Genomic DNA, 18,238 nt, shown 5'->3' with positions numbered 1-18,238 from the left:
AGACGCAAATTCCAGAAGTGCCATTTGTGGGGTGTCACCTCAGTGGCTGAGGACACCACGGGCTCCAGGGTGTGGGGAAGACCTTTGAGTCCACCTCTGCTCGTGTGTGCAGGGAGGGGTGGGAGTAACTCCCCGGTGTCCCAGGAATTCTGCACTCGTGACCCAGAGCTGTGTCCTGAGGGCTCCTGGCTCTGCTCCTCTGCCAGCAGCAGCAGCAGCAGCCATGTGTCCCCTTGGATGGCTCTGTGGCTGCTGGTCATGATCCTTAATGCCACAGCTGCTCGCTTACACCAGGTCATCTGCTTTTATTAGTCCTGCCCCACCACCCACTGAAACTCACACCAGCCAGGAGATCATTACCCACGCCCAAAAATAGCATTGCTCTGGCCCTGCTCTCCCAGAGACCCGGGAAACTCGGGGCTTTTCCTCCTTTCCTGAGTCCCCCTTGGGCTGGTTTCCCCCCTGCTGCCCCATGAAGGCTGGAGCAGCTGCCCTGGCAGCCGGGATCCTCGGGGGCACCGGGGTGCTGCTCTTCCTCATCGCCTTTGGCACGGATTATTGGCTCCTGGCCACCGACACCTGCGGGGTCTTCGAGCATGGGAACAGCACTCTGAGCACCGGGGGGGTGAGCTCTGAAATCTTGTGCTTTGAAAGAACTTGCCTAAATCATTGCAGATCTTAAAATTTTGAAATCTCTGATAATGTTTATGCTCGATGAAAGTGACCTGTTAATGTAAAACGTCAGCCTGAGGTAAAACTTTAAATTCTTTAAAATCCAACACGGCTTTTCCATAATATTGAAGGTTTTGACTGGAGTAAATTGTGTCTAGGAAGCATTAAGAGATCTTTGTAATCTGGCAGATATGAACATTAGAGAATGAAAGGCAAAAATGTAAGAGCTTTAGCTGTTGACAGCATTTCCCTCTAAAGACAAAAGATATCTCCTGATATTTGCCATTAAAAGATTTCTCCCTCTGTAGTTTTTTCATTTAAAACTAGTTCATGTTTAAAAGGGTGGGCCTTGGCAGTCACTTCCATCTGAAGTGGTACAGCTGCAGCACAGACACCAAACTAAAGTGAACATCAGACACAGAGCAGAGCAGACGGGCTCCTGCCCATCCGACCAGTGGCCTGGATATCCTCAGAGTAAGGTTTATATAGGATTTTAGTTAGCAGGAAATGTAATTTTCAATGGACAGCTTGATATTTTAGTGCTAAGGGCTGGTGTCACTCGTTTATAGATCCCTCAAGTTGGATTCTTGCTGCACTTGCTGTTGTCTAACTCTTCAATGAAATAACAACCAGATCAGTTCCTCGAGCCACCCACTCCCCCGAAATGTTTTTGTGCCAATCAATGTGTGGTTTCCATTACAGAATGACAGGAAGATCCTCGTTGTGTGCAGACTTTTTGTTACTTCAAAGTTCAATCCAATTAGGTTTGATTTTTTTCCTGGTGCAGTGAGTCACCCTGGGTAGGCATCATGATGCCAGCAAGAAATAGTTTTTCTTTCATTTCAGTATCTCATAATCAAATGTAGGGCACTGTTTGCTTGAGTCATGGTTCCAAATGACTTTCCTAACTAAAAAAAAAAAAAAAAAAAAAAAATTGTGATGGAAAAATGCCTGGAGAAGTGAAACGGAAAACAGAGTCTTTAGTTTCAAGCAGCTCAGTAAAGCCTGGGGATGGCAGAGACAGAGAAGTGCTACTTGTATTTTGTGTAGTTGGGAAGTGACAGTGTTAGTTGTTTCACATTTTAGTTGTTTTTAAAAGTGGAGAGAGCAGAGGTGATGCACTGCACGACACAAATAAGCATCTCAAACATTTCAGAGATGCTCTTGGCCAAGTGCTGGGAGCCTGACGCTGAGGCAGTGACTTCAAAAGCACCAGGCACAAATGGGAACTGCTCTTACTCTTCCCTCTGAGCTATTTTATTTCTATTTCAGACACCGTTTCTATTATTTCTGTTACTGGTTGTGGATAACAGGCTCTGTTTTTACCTTCTCTGCCCTTTCTTAAACTGTCAAATCCTGTCCCTTACAGATAAGGATGGGCTGAGTATCTGGCAAGCTCAGTGAAATATGGATGCACCAAGTCAGAGCCACCAGCTGAGGAGGTTTCAGGGCTGAATGTTCCCCTTGTCATAGTCAGGGTTTTATCCTGAAAGTAAAAGGAGAATCAGGTCAGAGCTCTGGAAGCTGCTATAATGTGATACATAAAACATCTAGGAGAGGGAAGCAGAAGATCTCTGGGGAGACCCCAGAGCCCCTTCCAGGGCCTAAAGCTGGTTTTGGGGATAATTTTAATAAGTTCTTTGGTAAATCTTCCATGGCTGACTTTGCAATATTGTCCCTTCAAGAAAGACCAAAATCTTGTGCTCGTAGGTCTGGTCTGGGGGTTGGAGGAAGGTGTTTGAGGAGTAGAACACACCCAGAAGGCTCAGATCCCTTAAATTCCCATCCAGCTCTGGCCAGCAGAGGTTTAACAACAGGAGGAAAGGAGGCAAATGGTTTGTGCAGGTCTGCAGGACAATTTGTTGTAAACTGACTCAAAAAAACAAATGAAAACCCCATAAAAAATGAAATCAATGTCTGTCTAAGCAAAGCATCTGCTCTTTGTACCATGACGTTCCCTGTTTCAGCCTGGACTTTCATTCCTCCCCAGGCTGAAACTCCAACAGAAGTCGGGAATGAGATCCTCACTTTCCACCACGAGGGTTTCTTCTGGCGGTGCTGGTTCTTTGGTGAGGGCCACCCTGAGAGCATCTGGACCTTCTGGTACAGTGAGTACAATGCCACGCTCCCTATCCACAGCATTCCATCACAGCTTAATGGGAAACAAACACAGGAAGTGCTCCCGGGGATGAGGAGACAGATTTTATTTCATTTTTGTCATTCTCATCTTCTGTCAAAAGCAAAACTGGCTCACTCTTTTTGTGCCCTTTCTATGCTCATTTTTTGACTTGGGTTTTGCCCTCAGAGGGTTGTTCACTGAAATGTTGCAACCTCTCGAGGCCATTTAATTGATCACCTCCAAGCTTATGTGAAGTGGTGGCTTCCACCAGCAAGGAGATGCTGATCCTTTCTCCTCCTCCCTCCCAATACCGCTTGATGTTTGTGCTCAGCAAAGTTCTGTAAATGTGATGCCCTTCCCAGCATTGCTCTTCTGTCCCTGTTTTCTGCCTTCCAGGTGCTCAACATTCCCAGCTCCCACTGGTTTCAGCACTGGGAAGGCTGGAACTGCACGTTCATGGTGTCCCTGGGTGCCAGGATCAGTGGTGCACCGTGGAAAGCCATTTTATTTTAAGTTCTCACCTTTTTTACTTTTTAAGAGCGTTGAAATTACACTTGAGAATAAACAGAGAGGGATGCAAAATCCTTTATTTTTTGGAAAACACATTAACTCCTCAAAAACAAATTGAAGGAAGGGACAAAACCAGTTCTGTGACCCTGGTTGGTGCCACCCTGGTGGCCCTCGTGCAGTGAAGGGTTGGCCCAGTGAACCAGGTGCTCCCATCAGGAACAGGAAAGGAGTGAGACCACACCAGGACACACCTGGCACCAGCCCTGTGGGGAGCCACAACTCTACAGTAGGATTTGTGACAAACCCCCCTAGATTTTAAATGAATTCTGCAAAGGCTTCAAACACCACAAAAATCTTGGCCCTGCGCCCACCGAGGCCTCTATGGAAGATGCTCCTGAGGTTGTGGAGCAGCACAATCACCTCAGAGGGCACTTCCCTGCAAATAGTGCAGGTTCCCACACTAAATTTACTCTGCAGTGATTAACATTTCAAATGACTTCGCTGTCCCCCAGCCCCTGACCTGTTTCCTGTAAAATCTTGCAGGAATACTTCCCGCTACCACTCAACAATGGGAGGTTTTTCACACAGGAAATTCGTGATAAAAAAGGACAGGCTTGAGACAGGGAGTTTGCTACTGAATTACATTATATGGAAATACATAATATAATTTTACCTGAAGTAAAATGAGTCACTCTGATAACTGGCAAATTTTTTGCTACTTCTGTAGGTATTTATTATAATAGGATTGATCATGGCAAATTAATTTGCTGGTCTTGTGGATGTAATAATTAATTCAATAGGTATTCCATAGTCAATTTAGCATGAACTAATGTCCACCTATTATAAAGTGCTCCTTTGAGCTGGGGAACATATTTAAATAAGTGGCCAACCATTAATTAATTCATTTAACATTCATTCTATTACTGTTAATCATGATAAGCCTCAGTGGTATTAATATTGATGGGGCACTTCCATTCTAATTGTGCTTTTCCTTCTCACCAGCTGGAGGTCTTGGAAGTGCCTTGTTCTGGCACCCAAACATTTTGACCCTTCCAGGTGGTCAGGCACATTCTCTGGAGGAAAACAGAAACAAGAATATTGACACTGACTTCAGTTGTTCCATCTTTCATGATTTTTGTTCCCCTCAGACTCAGGTTATGAAGATGAGAAGATGTACAAGAAGCAGTCTCAGATCCTCTGATACCTCCCCTCTTTCATAATTATTATTTCTATTTTTATTTTTCTCTCTAACCAAGATTTATTATCTTTTTTTTCCTCCCCAGCCTTCTGATTTCACTGAGGGTTTTGCAGGTTTTGCACGACAGCACATCACCATCTCAGTACTGTAACTGATTCTGCAGGAAATAAAAGCAAAACTGGGATTTAATTCTTCTTTATCTTTATATTTTCCAGCCAGCCAAGCACACCCCAAATTCTGCATGCATGGCTACCTCTTCCCCATGCCCATTGCTGTGGGACCTTTCCCCCATCCCTCCTATGACACAACTGCAGGTGAGTTTCTTTCCTTCTCCCCCAGCAGCTCCTTTTCCAAGGCATCAGGCAGAGATTTGGGATATGTGTCAGTGCTGTGGTTTTCCTGTTGTAAATTCACACGGCCAAGACCTCTGGAAAGCTCCTTCACTACCAGTCCTGCTGGCTTGGCTGCCCAAGCCCACCTTGAGAGGTTCTCCCACGTTATCTCCTCCAGCCTGCAGTGCTGGGATGGGCTGAGCTCCCTCCCAGGGGTCTCAGCTCCTCCAGGTGAGCAGGGCAGGAGGATAAATCCATTCCCTCCCATCTCCTCTCTCATTGGGAAGAACTGGAGCCAGACCACCCAAACCCAGCCTGAGTGCTGACTCCATCCATGAATCTGGTTTTCTGGGATAACTCAGGTGTTGATTTGTTGCAAGACAAAATAAACAAGCACTGGAAAATTGGTTAAAGACCAAATTGTTAGAAAATCCACGTAAGTGACTGGCTTATTTTTAAAGCAATGAACACTACACAGTTGGACAGCTTCCTTTCAACCGGGTCCCTTTTTATTTATGTTTCTCTATATTTTCCAAGTTCTTTAATGAATCAGTTGCTGTTAGGAATTTTAATTTACTAAATTGGTGGCAGCAGTTAGAATTAATTCAATGATCTTTTTTGAAATGAATTGATTTCTTTAAATAGTGTGCATCAGTCTGCCTTGCCTCCGGGGATGCAGGGCAGACATTCTGCACAAACAAACATCTTGACCTTTTCCTTAGCCTTTAGTAGTACCTTTTTTTAGTTTTATTTTATTTTATTTTTTTTTCTCTATGAGAAATTAATTAAAAAAAAATATTGTCAGTAGGAGCATGTGAGGAAGGGCAGCTCATTTCTTTGGCTGTGCAGAATTCCTGCCCCGGGGAATGCTCCCTGGTGTGGAATGGATCCGAGGAGCTGCGGAGGGAGGAGGAGGAGGAGCTGGTGCAGGATGTGCAGCAAACAGGCGGGATGAGCAGTGGGATTGTTTCTGCTGGGGAGAGACGGGCACAGCGTCCCGGTTCTGAATGATCCTGCTGATAAACACACACACACACACGCACACACGCACACTGCTTTTTCCATCCTAATAAAGGGCGCTGGAGGCATCTGTCCCTGCCTGTCAGCCCCGGCCGTGGAACCCTCCCAGATGTGTCCCCTGGGACAGTCCCGGGACCATCTCGGGATTCTCAGGGCTCTTTTCCCACCCCAGCGGTTCTTGGAGATGGGAGCTGCACCCGGGGCACTGCGGGCTCTGCCTGTCCCCATCACCTCGGGGGTGGCGCAGGGGGATGGAGCCCCGGGCTCCTCCCTGCCCCGATCCTCTGCAATTCTCTGGGATAACACCTTGCCGCTGACACCTTTTCTTTCTAACCAGCCCTAGCTCATTTGCCAAGGCTGACAAAGCAGGAGGCTGCCCAAGGAGAGGGGTCCTGCAGCTATTACCTGCTCCAGAGATAATTCTGCCTTATCTGCATCCTCTTAGGCTCCCTGAGAGAAACGGGTGACGGGAGGTTAAACATGAAAATGAATTCTGTGGTTTTGGAGAGTTCAAGATACTTATCTCTCCCTAAGTGGCTCTCCTGACAAAATGGTTTCAAATGAGGAAAACGCATCTTCTCTGTATCATTTTTCTTTCAAGTGTGAATCGTTTCAGCACTACCCACTTGCCCGTGCTTGGCTTAAATCGAGCTGGAGCTTCTGGAAAACAACTGGCAGGGCGAGATGGGGCGGTCCAAGGCATCAGATAGATCAGGGGATGGGGAGCAGGCTATCAGGGGGTCTTTGCTGGAGGACCACTCCCTTTGGATAAGGTTTATGGCAGTGTCTGCAAGACACTTGGCTACTGGGAGACTTGGATGCGTGGGCTACGGCTACATCCCATCCTGTTCCATCTGGTGGGATGCGATGGACGAAGCTTGCTCAGCTCTGCCTGGGGTGTTGTATGAAGTCATAGCCAAACCCCCAAATTCCTGGGATGGACAGGCAGCTGCTCTCCTGCTCCTTCTCTTTCCCAGAGTCTAACAAGGCCATTAATGGGGGAACTCATGAGCTCCTGTTTTCCCTGCAGTCCTGCTAGCAAACACTGCTTTTATTTTAAACCAGGAGCCTGGCACCTTCCTGAAGTGTTAATTAAAGTGGAACAAAGCTGTGGTCTGAATCCACCTCTCCAAATTTTGCTATTTTCTTTCCTTTCCTGCCAAGCTTTTCCAACGTTCCCCAGCACAGCTAAGAGCGGTGTCCTTTCCTCCCACCCTTTTTATTTGTGTGCTTCCCTGGCAAACCTTCCCAACCCTTTGGCCTCTTTCCAGTCCCATTCTGTGGGCCATGACATTCCCCCTGAACCCGTGGCTGTTCCAGGTGCCCTGGCAAAGCTGGAGCCTCAGCTCGGCCTGACACAGCAGCGTCGCAGCTTGTTGTTTTTACTGTTGCTAAAGCAGGAGTTAAACATGGCATCATTAAGAAAAAGCATTCTGAGGTTGAAATTTCCCTCTTTCCCTCTCCTTTCTGACCGACTTTGCTCCCGTTGCAGTGTACAGAGGATTTTGGACGGCGTTCATCCTGCTGGCCGTGGCTGCTGGGCTCGTGGGGGGGCTCCTGCTGGTCTGTGGGGTCCCCTTCTCCAGCCCCCACTCCTACAAAGTTGGGGGAGGATTCCTGCTGCTCTCAGGTGAGGGGACAGGGCAGGGGCAGGGTGGCTTTGGAATGGGGGCAGGTGGGGATGGAGTGCTGCCGTGGGAGAGGGGGCTCTGATGGGAGCAGCAAATTATTATTTCCCTCTTCCCCGCTGGGATTAAACCCCTGGGAGCTCTGAGCAACCTGGTCCAGTGGGAGATGTTCCTGTCTGTGTCCTTTATGGCCCTTATGGCCTCCTTTATGGTCCCCTTCCAACCCAAACCATTCTGTGATTTCATGATCCTGTGTTCAGCCAGGCTTTAGCAAGATAGGCCTTAGTCCTAGCAGGGCTGAGGTTTTTGAAAATCACTTGGTTTTTACTACTCCTGTATGCAACCCTTTTATTTCAGTAAAGCCTGCAGGTGTGTTAATTCTGGGCAGCATCAGCCCTGCTCAGTTCCCCAAAGTCAGGCTTTGCTTTTGGGCTGCTCCTCTGCTGTTAGCTTTGATAGAGCTGGAAACCCACAGAGGGATGAAAGGCAAACCCCATGATCCAAAATGGGAGGGCTGGCTTAAGGAGACCTGAAAAGATGAAACGATGGCACTGCAGGAAAATGAATTAAAAATAGGCATTTATTCATTTTTCCCACTGCTGTTACCAATGATTCTACTGAATTATCACTTGGGCTTTTTCCTTTTCTGTATTTGAGAGTTATAACTGGCTTCAATATTCGAAATACTTGATTTATACCAGTGACTCAAACTCAGAAAAAAGCTCTTTTATGACTCAAGCAGCCACAGGCTGGAGCTCAGTTGAGCTGAGCCAAGTGAAGAACTTTGTAATGAAATCAGGTCTTTCTCTGAAAAACCACTGCTTAATTGCAGATCCTTCACCAGCTCCTGCTGCCCCATAATAAACATTAGTGAAAATATATAACAAGAAAGGTTCTCACATTGACCCATGCCCCCAGCTGTCACATCTACACAACTTTTAAATTTCTCCAAGGATGGTCATTCTACCCCTACCCTGGGCAACCTGTGGCAGAGGTGGACAATGCTTTCCACAGAGAAATTCCTGCTTATCTCCAACCTGATTCTCCCCTGGTCCAGCTCATGGCTGTTCCTTCTGCTCCTGTTCCCGTTCCCTGGGAGCAGAGCCTGACCTGGGGCTGTCCCCTCCTGTCAGGAGCTGTGCAGAGCCCAAGGTCCCCCCTGAGCCTCCTTTGCTCCAGGCTCAGCCCCTGCCCAGCTCCCCCAGCCCCTCCTGGGGCTCCATTCCCTTCCCAGCTCCATTCCCTGCCCTGGACTCACTCCAGCCCCTCAGTGTCCCCCTGGTCATGAGGGTCCCCGAGCTGCCCCCAGCACTGGAGGTGCCCCAGCAGTGCCAGCACAGGGGACAGCCCTGCCCTGATCCCCTGGACACCATTCCTGACCCAAGCCAGGTGCCACTGGCCTCCTGCCCACCTGGGCACCCTGGGCTCGTGTCCTGCTGCTGTCACCAGCACCCCCAGGGCCTTTTCCACAAACAAATTCCCAAGCCTGTAGTTTTCCATGAGTTTGTTGTGATCCCATAATGGATTGTAATCCAAGGGCTGTACCAGGGCAGGAAGCTTTCCCTTCCCATCTGCAGTCCAGGCTCCCAGGAGCAGCAGATGTCCCTGAGGAGGGTGTCCAGCCTGCACATTGGGCAGACATATCACAGAAAAGGATGCTGAGTAATACTCAACTGTCTTCCTTTTTTTTTTTTCTTTCCCCTTTTCTTCCTTGCTTTTCCACTTTATTTGACTACTCCTTGATTAAAAGGCTGGGGCTTTGAATGTGACACTTTTTGGAAGAGCTGATTATGCATCACATAAACCTCTTGGCATTAGACAAAGATGCTGCTGTTAAAATTGAAGTTTGTATTAATGCAGCTTCAATCTGAACAGCAATCATTGTTATTAACAGTCGTTTGGGGGAACAAGTTCAGCTGGAAGACACTTCCTGCTATATTTTCCACTCAAATGATAGCAGAAGGATTCAATGTGTTTTTCAGCAAAGTTTTCTTAGTGTTTCAACTGATCCTTTTATTTGGGGGGCTTATCCTGATCTCAGACCTCTGGATCCTGCTTGGCCCTGGCTTCTGGATGGATTTGGGTTGCATCGCTCCATGGTTATTTTCTTGTTATCCCTTCTAAAAATATTTAGCATAATTGCACTAAGCAGTAGGAACAATGGATTTAACAGAGGCTCGAGTCCTCAGCCATCCCTTTCCTTTGGGAAGCGGGATGTGCAGGGATGATGCAGGAGAAAGCTCCTCTTGTCTTCTAATCATGGCCTGCGGGTCAGTGTTAATTAACCTCCCCTGCAGAAAGGATCTCTCCTTGAGGAAGTGTGAAAAAGCTGGCAATCTGCAGAGTGGGAATGTGGTCTGGCAGCAGGAATGGGCGATGGAGCACCAGGACTGCGGGATGTCCCGGCAACCTCGCAGGGAACCCTTCACCAGCAGCTTTGTTCTGCCCACCACCTCCCTGCTTTTGGGAGAAGTCATGGTTATTCCTTGCAAAATGATGTCACTTTTTTCACCAAAAGGCTCTAAAGACACCACTGGTGCAAATGCATTCCCAGAGATTTATGGATGACCAGCCTGAGGAGGGTGGCGTGTCCATCTGTTGCTGGGGGAGTCCAGCGCCAAAGGGTGAGGATTGTTATGGCTCAACTGGATCCCTTTGGATTTCCCCCTGGGATGCCTTTTATTTACTGTACATTCCAGAGGGCAAATCTGACTGTGCCAGCTCCAATAACCAATGGACTGCTCTGGGAGGTGTTTCTGAGGGCCCTTCCAAAGCAGTGGAGCCATTTCTCTGGATTTCCTCCACTGGGTGACTCTGGAAAGAGCCAAAGCTGATCTGACATTTGCTGGTGCTACCTTTGCACGTCCACAGCCCCACCTGACCAGTTTTCCCTGCCAGCCTTCTCCCAAAAGCACCTGGAATACATGAGGCAAGAGCCAGTGTGCTGCTTTCCTCCCAGCATTTGCTATCTTGGAATGAGCTTCAGTGCTTCCAAGGGGTGGCAGATCCTGCCTGGTGCCTGATTGTCCCTTTGTTTGAGTAGTCAAAGGCTGGTTAATTGTCACTACAATGTCACCAAGAGGGCTGGGTGAGCTCTGTGCTGCAGCTTCTGGAAGCTTTTTGAGTGGCTGATACAACTTTCCTTCATTTTGGTCCTTCATTTTTCCCTACCTTGTGCTCCTCGGTTTACTTAGAGCATTTTAGAGACCAAACTTGAAGTGCAGCACTGGCACAGGTTGCCCAAAGAGGCTGTGAAGGCCCCATCCCTGCAAATGTTCCAGGCCAGGTTGGATGGGGCTTGGAGCAACCTGGGATGATGGGACACATCCCTGCCCATGGTGGGGCCAACCTGTTCTTCATCATGACCCAACAGCATGGAAAAAGGGGCACATTTCCCGCTCCTGTGAGATAAAGTGCTGGATTTTTTTTCTCAGATTCTGCTTCCCAAATGGAGAAGCTCCACTCTGGCAGTCTCAGGCTCCCCACGTGCAGGGAAGGCTGACAGTTATGGAAGGGCAGCTGAAGGTCACCCCTCCATTTCGCTGTTATTAACATCCTTAAGAGGCAACGAGCGGGAGAGAGAATGAGTCAAAGTTCATTATTCTCCTAATTAGCAGATTACACAAAAATTCAGTAGCTTCCCCAGAATAAGAGTTAAAGATTGAGTTCACTCACCTGTCCCCACAATTAGCAGCTATAAAGGTGTCACAAGGAAATAAAGTGAGAGAAAGGAAAAGCTCCACTTCAATTTGCCCACACAGAAGACGCAGCTCCGTTGGGAGAGGGGGATGGAGCTCCAGGCTCCCAGATCTGCAGCGCACAAAGGAGACAGATTTAATGCCCCACTGCAATTTTCTGGCAATTAGCCCCTCCCCAGAAGATGCCATTGACCTCATCAGTCTGGAGATGGAGTTTCGCAGTTAATTTTTCCCAGTACCATCCTAATGAACAGAGGCAAAGAAGGAGAAGGAGGCAAGGAGAGGAATCACTCGGGTAATTTTCTGGTGGAGAAAGCACAGGAGTGCTGAGAGGAGCATGGGGATGAGGTTTGATGAGATCTTCACTTGCCCAAACCCAATACACACCCTGTGTCTCGGGTGTGGGTGCCAATGCCAGTGCCATGTTTCAGACAGAAAATTACATTTTTTCAGTTTTGCATCTTGCTGCCCAAAGCAGGAAGGAATCTGTGCCTCTACATCTAAAGCTGTCAGGAAACAAAGATAACAAAAGCCAACAAAGATAACAAAGTCCAACAAAAGCCCCAGAAAGGAAGGAGTAAAGTGAAACCCGTTCAACGGATGAAAAATCCTAAATACAACAGCATTTTAAAACAAAAATGCCAAACCCTTTGGTAATATAAGAGTGAAACATTCTGATTTTCTCATGATGAAGAGGCTGCTGATCGATGTAAGTGTGACAAATTTTAGGCAGATTCAGGTACACTTGTGATTGCTCCAAACAAGCATTTCTGGCTGAACAGATTTTGGTGAGCTGTCCTTCCTGAGCTCCCACATCCTTTGGCTGCACCTGCCCTTCTGATTTTTTCTTCCCACTGAGGACATCGTGTAAATCCCAGGGATTCTTCATCACTCAGCTGTAATTATTCCAGGGAAGAAGGCTGCTTGCTTTACATATTCTTGTCATTTGCCCAGAGTGTGAAAACATTCTTAATTTAGATGCCATGGCCATGCCATCACCTCCAGTACCTGTTTAATAATAAATCCTTCCATGCCAAGACCTGGAGCTTCTCCTGAGGCCAGAGGAGGGACCAATTCCCATTCCTTATCTCCCGAAGAGGTTGGGGATGGCACCACCCACACATGGGACTTCCCACACCCTCCTCAGTACGAACTGGAAGGTTTTGATCTGATTACTTCAAAAAACGAGACTTAGGCCATATAAATTGTCCTGGGAGAAATCAACACGGAATTCCTGGTTATTTAAAGCAAAATTCCAAAGTATATTTCCATACCCACGTTCTCTGTCCCACCGGGGCTGCGCTTTCATTTGCGTCTCTTACGGTAGGTATTATAAGTTAATGAAATAGAAATTGATCTTTAAAGGAGCACTTTTCAAGGTTCAGTTGCTATCTAATTAATTTAATTTTAAATTACATCAGTAATAAAGACTTAATTGCCTTCTTATCAATACATTGTATTTTGTAAAGGACATGCGACTATTTGAACACACCATCGCTTTCTTATAGTAGAATAATTGGTATTTTAAGCATACAACTATCATGGTAAGTGTAAAATATTTATTTGTGCACTTAATTTCAAGTGGTATCAAAACCTCAATGAACATGCAAATGTTCCAGCAGCTGCTGTTTAACTCCTTGCCTGCCTCTCCAGGAAAAACAAGGACTCTTCCACATCAGGGAGAATGGCTGGAATTTCAGTGTGGGGTGATGTAAAGAATATTTGTATGGCTGCACCAATTTTTGATTGGTAAGATTGCATCCTTTTAGGGCTTGGGAGGCAGTTTAGTAAATGTGACAGCTTAGAGTGGGGAACTACAACTTCTATCTCCCTCCTAGTGAGGACTTTGAAGCCTCTTACCTTCATGTGAGTCTTATTTTTGTCTCTGAGATGTTTTCATAACCATTATAAACAGAATCACAGTAAAACACGGACATGTTTTCTCTGACTGAAGATTCAGTAACCTCCCTAAGCAGATAAATCAACATCAATCTTTACCCCTTTCCTTTCCTTAGCACAAGAGCTGGATTTTGGAGTGCATAAACTGCCAGGAGGAATAATTAAATACACCACAACTACCTTTGATTTAAAAATGGCAAGGGGAGAAATTAAATCTTGCAGAAGCCACAACACATCCACAGAACTGTGTGGTAACTTGTCAACTAAATTAATTTCGAGCAGTTCACTTCAACCATAAAAATAATATAAGCTGTGATGTATTTCTTTCATATGTATGTGTGTGTATATCTATATGTTATACAGCACCATTTAAAAATAGCAGCTTCTACCTGTGAAGTAGCAAGATCAGATATTTCTGAACTGCATTCAGACCTGTCAACACACCATCACTATTTAGCTTTAATAGATGTTGAGTTTAAAATGCACCACAGAAATATATATTTTTTAAAGATACACAGTAAATGAGATTTGGGCCCCTCTAATTTTTGTCATCTGCTTCCAGCTTCGTGGCGTAAGCTGCTATAATAATTCTCCTTATTATTCTGGTATTTAGTAGCCCACCTAAGATTAATATCTCATGGCTGTGGGCCTTTCCCACCCCATAATGTGCTGGCCCTGCAGGCTCTGCTGGCTCTGGGGGTGTCAGTGCCAGAATTTTTCCACCAGCACCAGGATTTATCACGGCATCTTTGTGTTCCTGGTGGGGATTGGCTATGACACTGCTTGCAAAGGTAGATACAAAAAAAGGAAGAAGTAAGTTTTGGTGTCTCCTCATTAATCTCTGAGAAATTAAAAGTGAAAAAGGTGAAACATCCCACCTTGGAGAGAGGAAGGCAGCTCCCTGCTGGGAACATCAGCCCTGCTCCAGTGGTTTCTCCGTGGCCTTATCCTGCCAAAGCAAAGCCTTCAGAAGTGCTGCTGGTCAAAGCAGGAGGTGTCAGAGGCAGGAACGGGTCACTGTGGTGTGGGGCTCTCCATGGCCAGTGGCCTCAGCTTCCACAGGAACCTGCAGAGCAACGTCAGGAGCAACAACTCTGCCACACAAAGCTTTGATGCCGAGCACGGATGAGAAGCTGCAGCGATCTTTTCTCGCCTTTATTCCTGTATTCCCTGCACAGACGAAAACTCAGTTTTTTTCTCTCTTCCCAGGAGGTTTGTTTCTCCTGCTCGTGTTTCTCTTTGTGATGTGGAAGGAGTTTGCAGCTGACTTCCAGAGGTACATCCTCCTGGAGAGGAGTGAGAGGTGCCTGGATGATGTCCCTGTGCACGTCTACTACGGGTGGTCCTTCATGTTCGCTGCCGCCGGGGTGCCCCTGGTGCTCCTCTCTGGACTCCTCTTCTTCCTGGTGGGCAGAGACATTATGGATTCCCTGCAGTAAGACAAGTGTGGAAACGGCTTTGAGAAAATTGGTGATGCTCCTTGTAAAGAAACACACCCAAGTTTTGAGGGCTTGATCGTTTTTTGTAGCTCCAATTGTTACACTCACTCTCATGGGGAGGCAGGGATGGAGAACTGAGCATCCAGAGAATCCCAGGAAGGTTTGGGTTGGAAAGGACCTTAAAACCCACCCTGTTCCACCCCCTGCCATGGACAGGGAGACCTTCCTCTATCCCACGTTGCTCCAAGCCCCACCAGCCTGGCCTTGGACATTTCCAGGGTTGGGGCAGCCACAGCTTCTCTGGGTCTCTGCCGGGGTCTCAGTACCCTCACAGCCAGGAATTCCTTCCCACAGTCCCATCCATCCCTGCCCTCTGGCAGTGGGAAGCCATTCCCTGAGTCCTGTCCCTTCATCCCTTGTCCCAGGTCCCTCTCCAGCTCTCCTGGAGCCCCTTTAGGCCCTGGAAGGTTTCCCTGGAGCTTTCTCTTCTCCAGCTGAACACCCCCAGCTCTCCCAGCCTGGCTCCGACCACTGCCCATCTCAAACCAACCCAGCTGAACATCCAGCTCCAGCCTTTTTCCACTTTGGAGATATTTCAGCACGTTGGTGGGGTTTGCACCAGTTTTTTCCACAGCTCAAGGGAAAGCAGCTCTCTGTCAGCAGAGCTCCACATCCATATTCAGCAGAGCTGGAGTTTTACAGCATTCCCAGCATCCTGGTTTCTTGTAAAAGGAAATCGAATCTGGCTGTGATGGTGCAAGCAATAATGTCTATTTCTAAAAAGCAATTAAGGATGATTTTTTTTCCTTGGCCAGCTTTAATTGACGTCAAAGGACAACCATTTTAATGGGATGTCGGGAAACATGAGAAACTTTTTTCTTCCTTAAAAGCCCTGATTCTGAAGATACAAATGTACCTGGACCTAACCTAACTTTCAATAAGGGAATAAACCAATTTTTGTGCCTTGAAACATAGCATGAATTAATTAGTATTTCTTTACAGCAATGCTTTACTCTGCATTTAATATTTTCCCTGGATGCAGTTTTGTGGGGATTCCCAACCCAAAAACTGAAAGTTGATCCCAATTGAAGGATAGGGAGGGGGGACAATAGCATGATAATGTGATATCACCTTGGTCTGTGCCAGTGCCACATCAGTCCTTCACGTGGCAATTTCTCACTATAAATTTATTTTGAATAATTTTTGTCATTACTCTGAATTTAATATTTTCCCTGGACACAGCTTAGGGAAGTTTCTCAACCCAAAAATGGAATGATGGTGGGAGCTGGAGGAACAGGAGTGGGGACAATGGTACTGCTATTTTTTTGGCTTTGTTTTCGTCAGCCTATCAGGCAGCTCAGCTGGGACCTTTTTGTATTCTATGGACATCTCACAAGAGTCAGATCTAAAATGACAAATGATATAACACTTAAATACATTTAAATTCTTGCAGTCATCCAGGCTGATGTGGCAGTGACCCTGTGAAGAGCATTCACCTCCTAATTCTCCACCAAACTATCCAGGTACTGGGGGTGAAATAATTTGTCCTGAATAGGCAGAAGTTTGTAAAGACACTTGAGAAATGACAAAGATTTGATCTTGTCGTGTTTTTTTCGGGCTGGAGTGTGGTGCTTTGAAGTAGTTTGTTGGGTCCTTGTTTGCTGAGCTCATTTGCATAAATTTTAAATCAAACTTCTCAAACCGCGCCGTTCTCGTGGATGTCAGAGTTTGTGCTCAACTCACATCTCCTGAGCTTTATGTCACACTATTGACTCAGTGCAGTTAATTAATAATGGAATGTAAATCTCTGCTAGGAAGCGCTGAAGATTGTTGGCAGTGTAAAAATGTTTGTTAATGCTCTTCCTAAAATATTATTCAAGTCTGGCGTTTCTTTCCTTTCGGAGCAAGTTCTAATTATTCTTTTACAAGATTCATGGCATACACAGAGTGAGGAATTGTAATTCCCCCATGTAAAGATTAGTTCTTTCATATGAATAACAGGCTTGGGCTACAGTTCTTTAGCAATATCCACACTGTTTTCTCTTAATAGAAATTTTGTTTGAATAGAATTGGGATGTGCAGGTAAAAATCATGGGGTTTTTCCCAGTGAATGGATGTTTCATGACATTCCCAAATACACAGAGATTTTAGTGTTTTACTTGGCCATTCTAAACTTTTTTTTTTTCCTGATTCTCCTTGGGTTATGCCTGTTCCCCATCAGTTCTTCAAGGTATAATTTCTCACTATAAATTCCCTTTGAATAATTTTTGTCATTTAATTATCTATTCAATGTGAAGATGAACACTTATGGTCACAAAGAATAAAAGTATACAATCCAGGAGCAGAAGAGGTCAAGATTTACAGTCACTTGCCTTTCACTGATCCCATAAAACAATCCAAGCATGCAGAAATGATGATCCCATAAGAGACACCAGGGCAGAAGAATGAGAATGCAGCAAGAAATCCATCAGACTTATTGATATCTGTGAAGCTGAGGATCCCTGAAGTTGTGAATATAGAAGTGAGTTTTATATTATAGAATGAAATATTTATTAACTTTCTCCATCTGTTCTTTAAAAAATTTAGTTTAATGTCATCAAGGCATTTATGGAATACATTTAGCTTAATCATGCATTCATGCCTTAGGGAGTAAAGCATCCCTGGAGACCTGCTCTTTCTGGATCAGCTCTAGAACAAGCAATAGTTTAAAATTCCGTCATTCTTTGGAAATAAACCACATGGCTTTGAATAATTCTTGAACAGAGGGTGTTTTATTTTAAATATCTGGTATCGAGCACACCCAATTGTTGTCTGGTATTGAGCTTTTGGGTAACCTCATCAAATCCTTGGATTTCCCACAGGTTTGGAAAATCTCTCAATATTAGGTATATATCTAATAGTCACAGCACTAAGGAAGAATGAGATTGTAGAGTTGCATAATTAAAGCAATTAACTCTTTCATTAAAATTCCATGTTTACTGCCAGCACAAGGCCAAATACATCATTTTGGTGGATTAAAGACTCCAATTCCTTTGCTCTCAAGTTTCTCATGGCTAGTATAACTCAAGCAGACAAAATTTGCTGTGAGAGTCATTACTTCTGTAGGAGAAATTTTAAAAAAAGGAACTCATGGGCTCGGTGGTAGAGTTGAAAATTGCAGAAACCACGTTTGCTTTCATCTGTTGAATGTGAAGTTTGATGAAAGGATATTATAGAGTAGTGACAAGGACCTAATTCTGATCCAAGTTTTGTCATTATAAATCATGAGTAATTCCGAAGGCTGCAGCAGACCCTTATCACTGCTAAACATCTGTAAGTCAGATCAGAACCGGGACTAATAAATACATTCAAAATGCATAATTAAAACAGTGATTTCACATCACTCTGATGAATTTTAGTCAAGGATTTCTTCAAGGATGCTTTTCTCACATTAGCATTTGATGTTAGTAAGCAATGAATAATTCCATTTTTTCTTTCCAACATCTGGGACACTTCCTGCTTTATTTGCTACTTACTGAGCACTCTGCAGGAAATATTAATGAATCCCGGGTGTTGAAACACAGGCCCTGTGGATCGTGCTCAGGAGGCAGCCTGACGTAGGAGAGGTGTCTTGAGATTAAGAGCTTGATTTTGGTGAAAGATATTGGGAGATTTGCCAAACCTGAGGGAGATGCAGGGATTTGGGGAGGTCACCCAAAAGTCCCTGTAGCAACTTTCATGCCA

General features: G+C 45.6%; 1 protein-coding gene and 1 long non-coding RNA gene across 3 annotated transcripts in view; one reads left to right on the top strand and one right to left on the bottom strand.

Annotated features, from left to right (window-relative positions):
* The first annotated feature begins 469 nt into the window (after positions 1–469).
* Positions 470–17,200, top strand: LOC139597167 (transmembrane protein 182-like). The gene is made up of 5 exons (XM_071442197.1): positions 470–625; positions 2,663–2,780; positions 4,715–4,813; positions 7,344–7,481; positions 14,286–17,200. The coding sequence occupies exons 1-5, from the start codon at positions 473–475 to the stop codon at positions 14,513–14,515; spliced, it is 738 nt and encodes a 245-aa protein (XP_071298298.1). The 5' UTR covers positions 470–472; the 3' UTR covers positions 14,516–17,200.
* LOC139597168 (uncharacterized) overlaps positions 4,522–18,238 on the bottom strand; it is a 65,613-nt gene continuing 51,896 nt past the window's right edge. Inside the window, exons 3-5 of one of the 2 annotated variants that reach the window (XR_011681536.1) lie at positions 13,955–14,506; positions 11,155–11,289; positions 4,522–4,656 (exon numbers count right to left, since the gene is read on the bottom strand). This is a non-coding gene — a long non-coding RNA (uncharacterized lncRNA). Of the gene's footprint in view, positions 4,657–11,154; positions 14,507–18,238 lie in introns of both variants that reach the window. The other variant, XR_011681535.1, reaches the window with a different exon arrangement.

This window comes from Agelaius tricolor, unplaced genomic scaffold (assembly GCF_023055355.1).
Source record: "Agelaius tricolor isolate 1412-34295 unplaced genomic scaffold, bAgeTri1.0.p SCAF_17, whole genome shotgun sequence".
Taxonomy (NCBI): Eukaryota; Metazoa; Chordata; class Aves; order Passeriformes; family Icteridae; genus Agelaius; species Agelaius tricolor.
The sequence above is the reverse complement of the archived record's forward strand: the minus strand, read 5'-3'. Positions and strand labels throughout refer to the sequence as shown.

Bases quoted from the DNA above. Each gene is read 5' to 3' on its own strand.
- LOC139597167 (XM_071442197.1), top strand. From the start codon at position 473: ATGAAGGCTGGAGCAGCTGCCCTGGCAGCCGGGATCCTCGGGGGCACC. The intron at 626-2,662 runs GTGAGCTCTGAA...ATTCCTCCCCAG, and splicing joins GCACTCTGAGCACCGGGGGG to GCTGAAACTCCAACAGAAGT. The intron at 4,814-7,343 runs GTGAGTTTCTTT...CTCCCGTTGCAG, and splicing joins CTCCTATGACACAACTGCAG to TGTACAGAGGATTTTGGACG.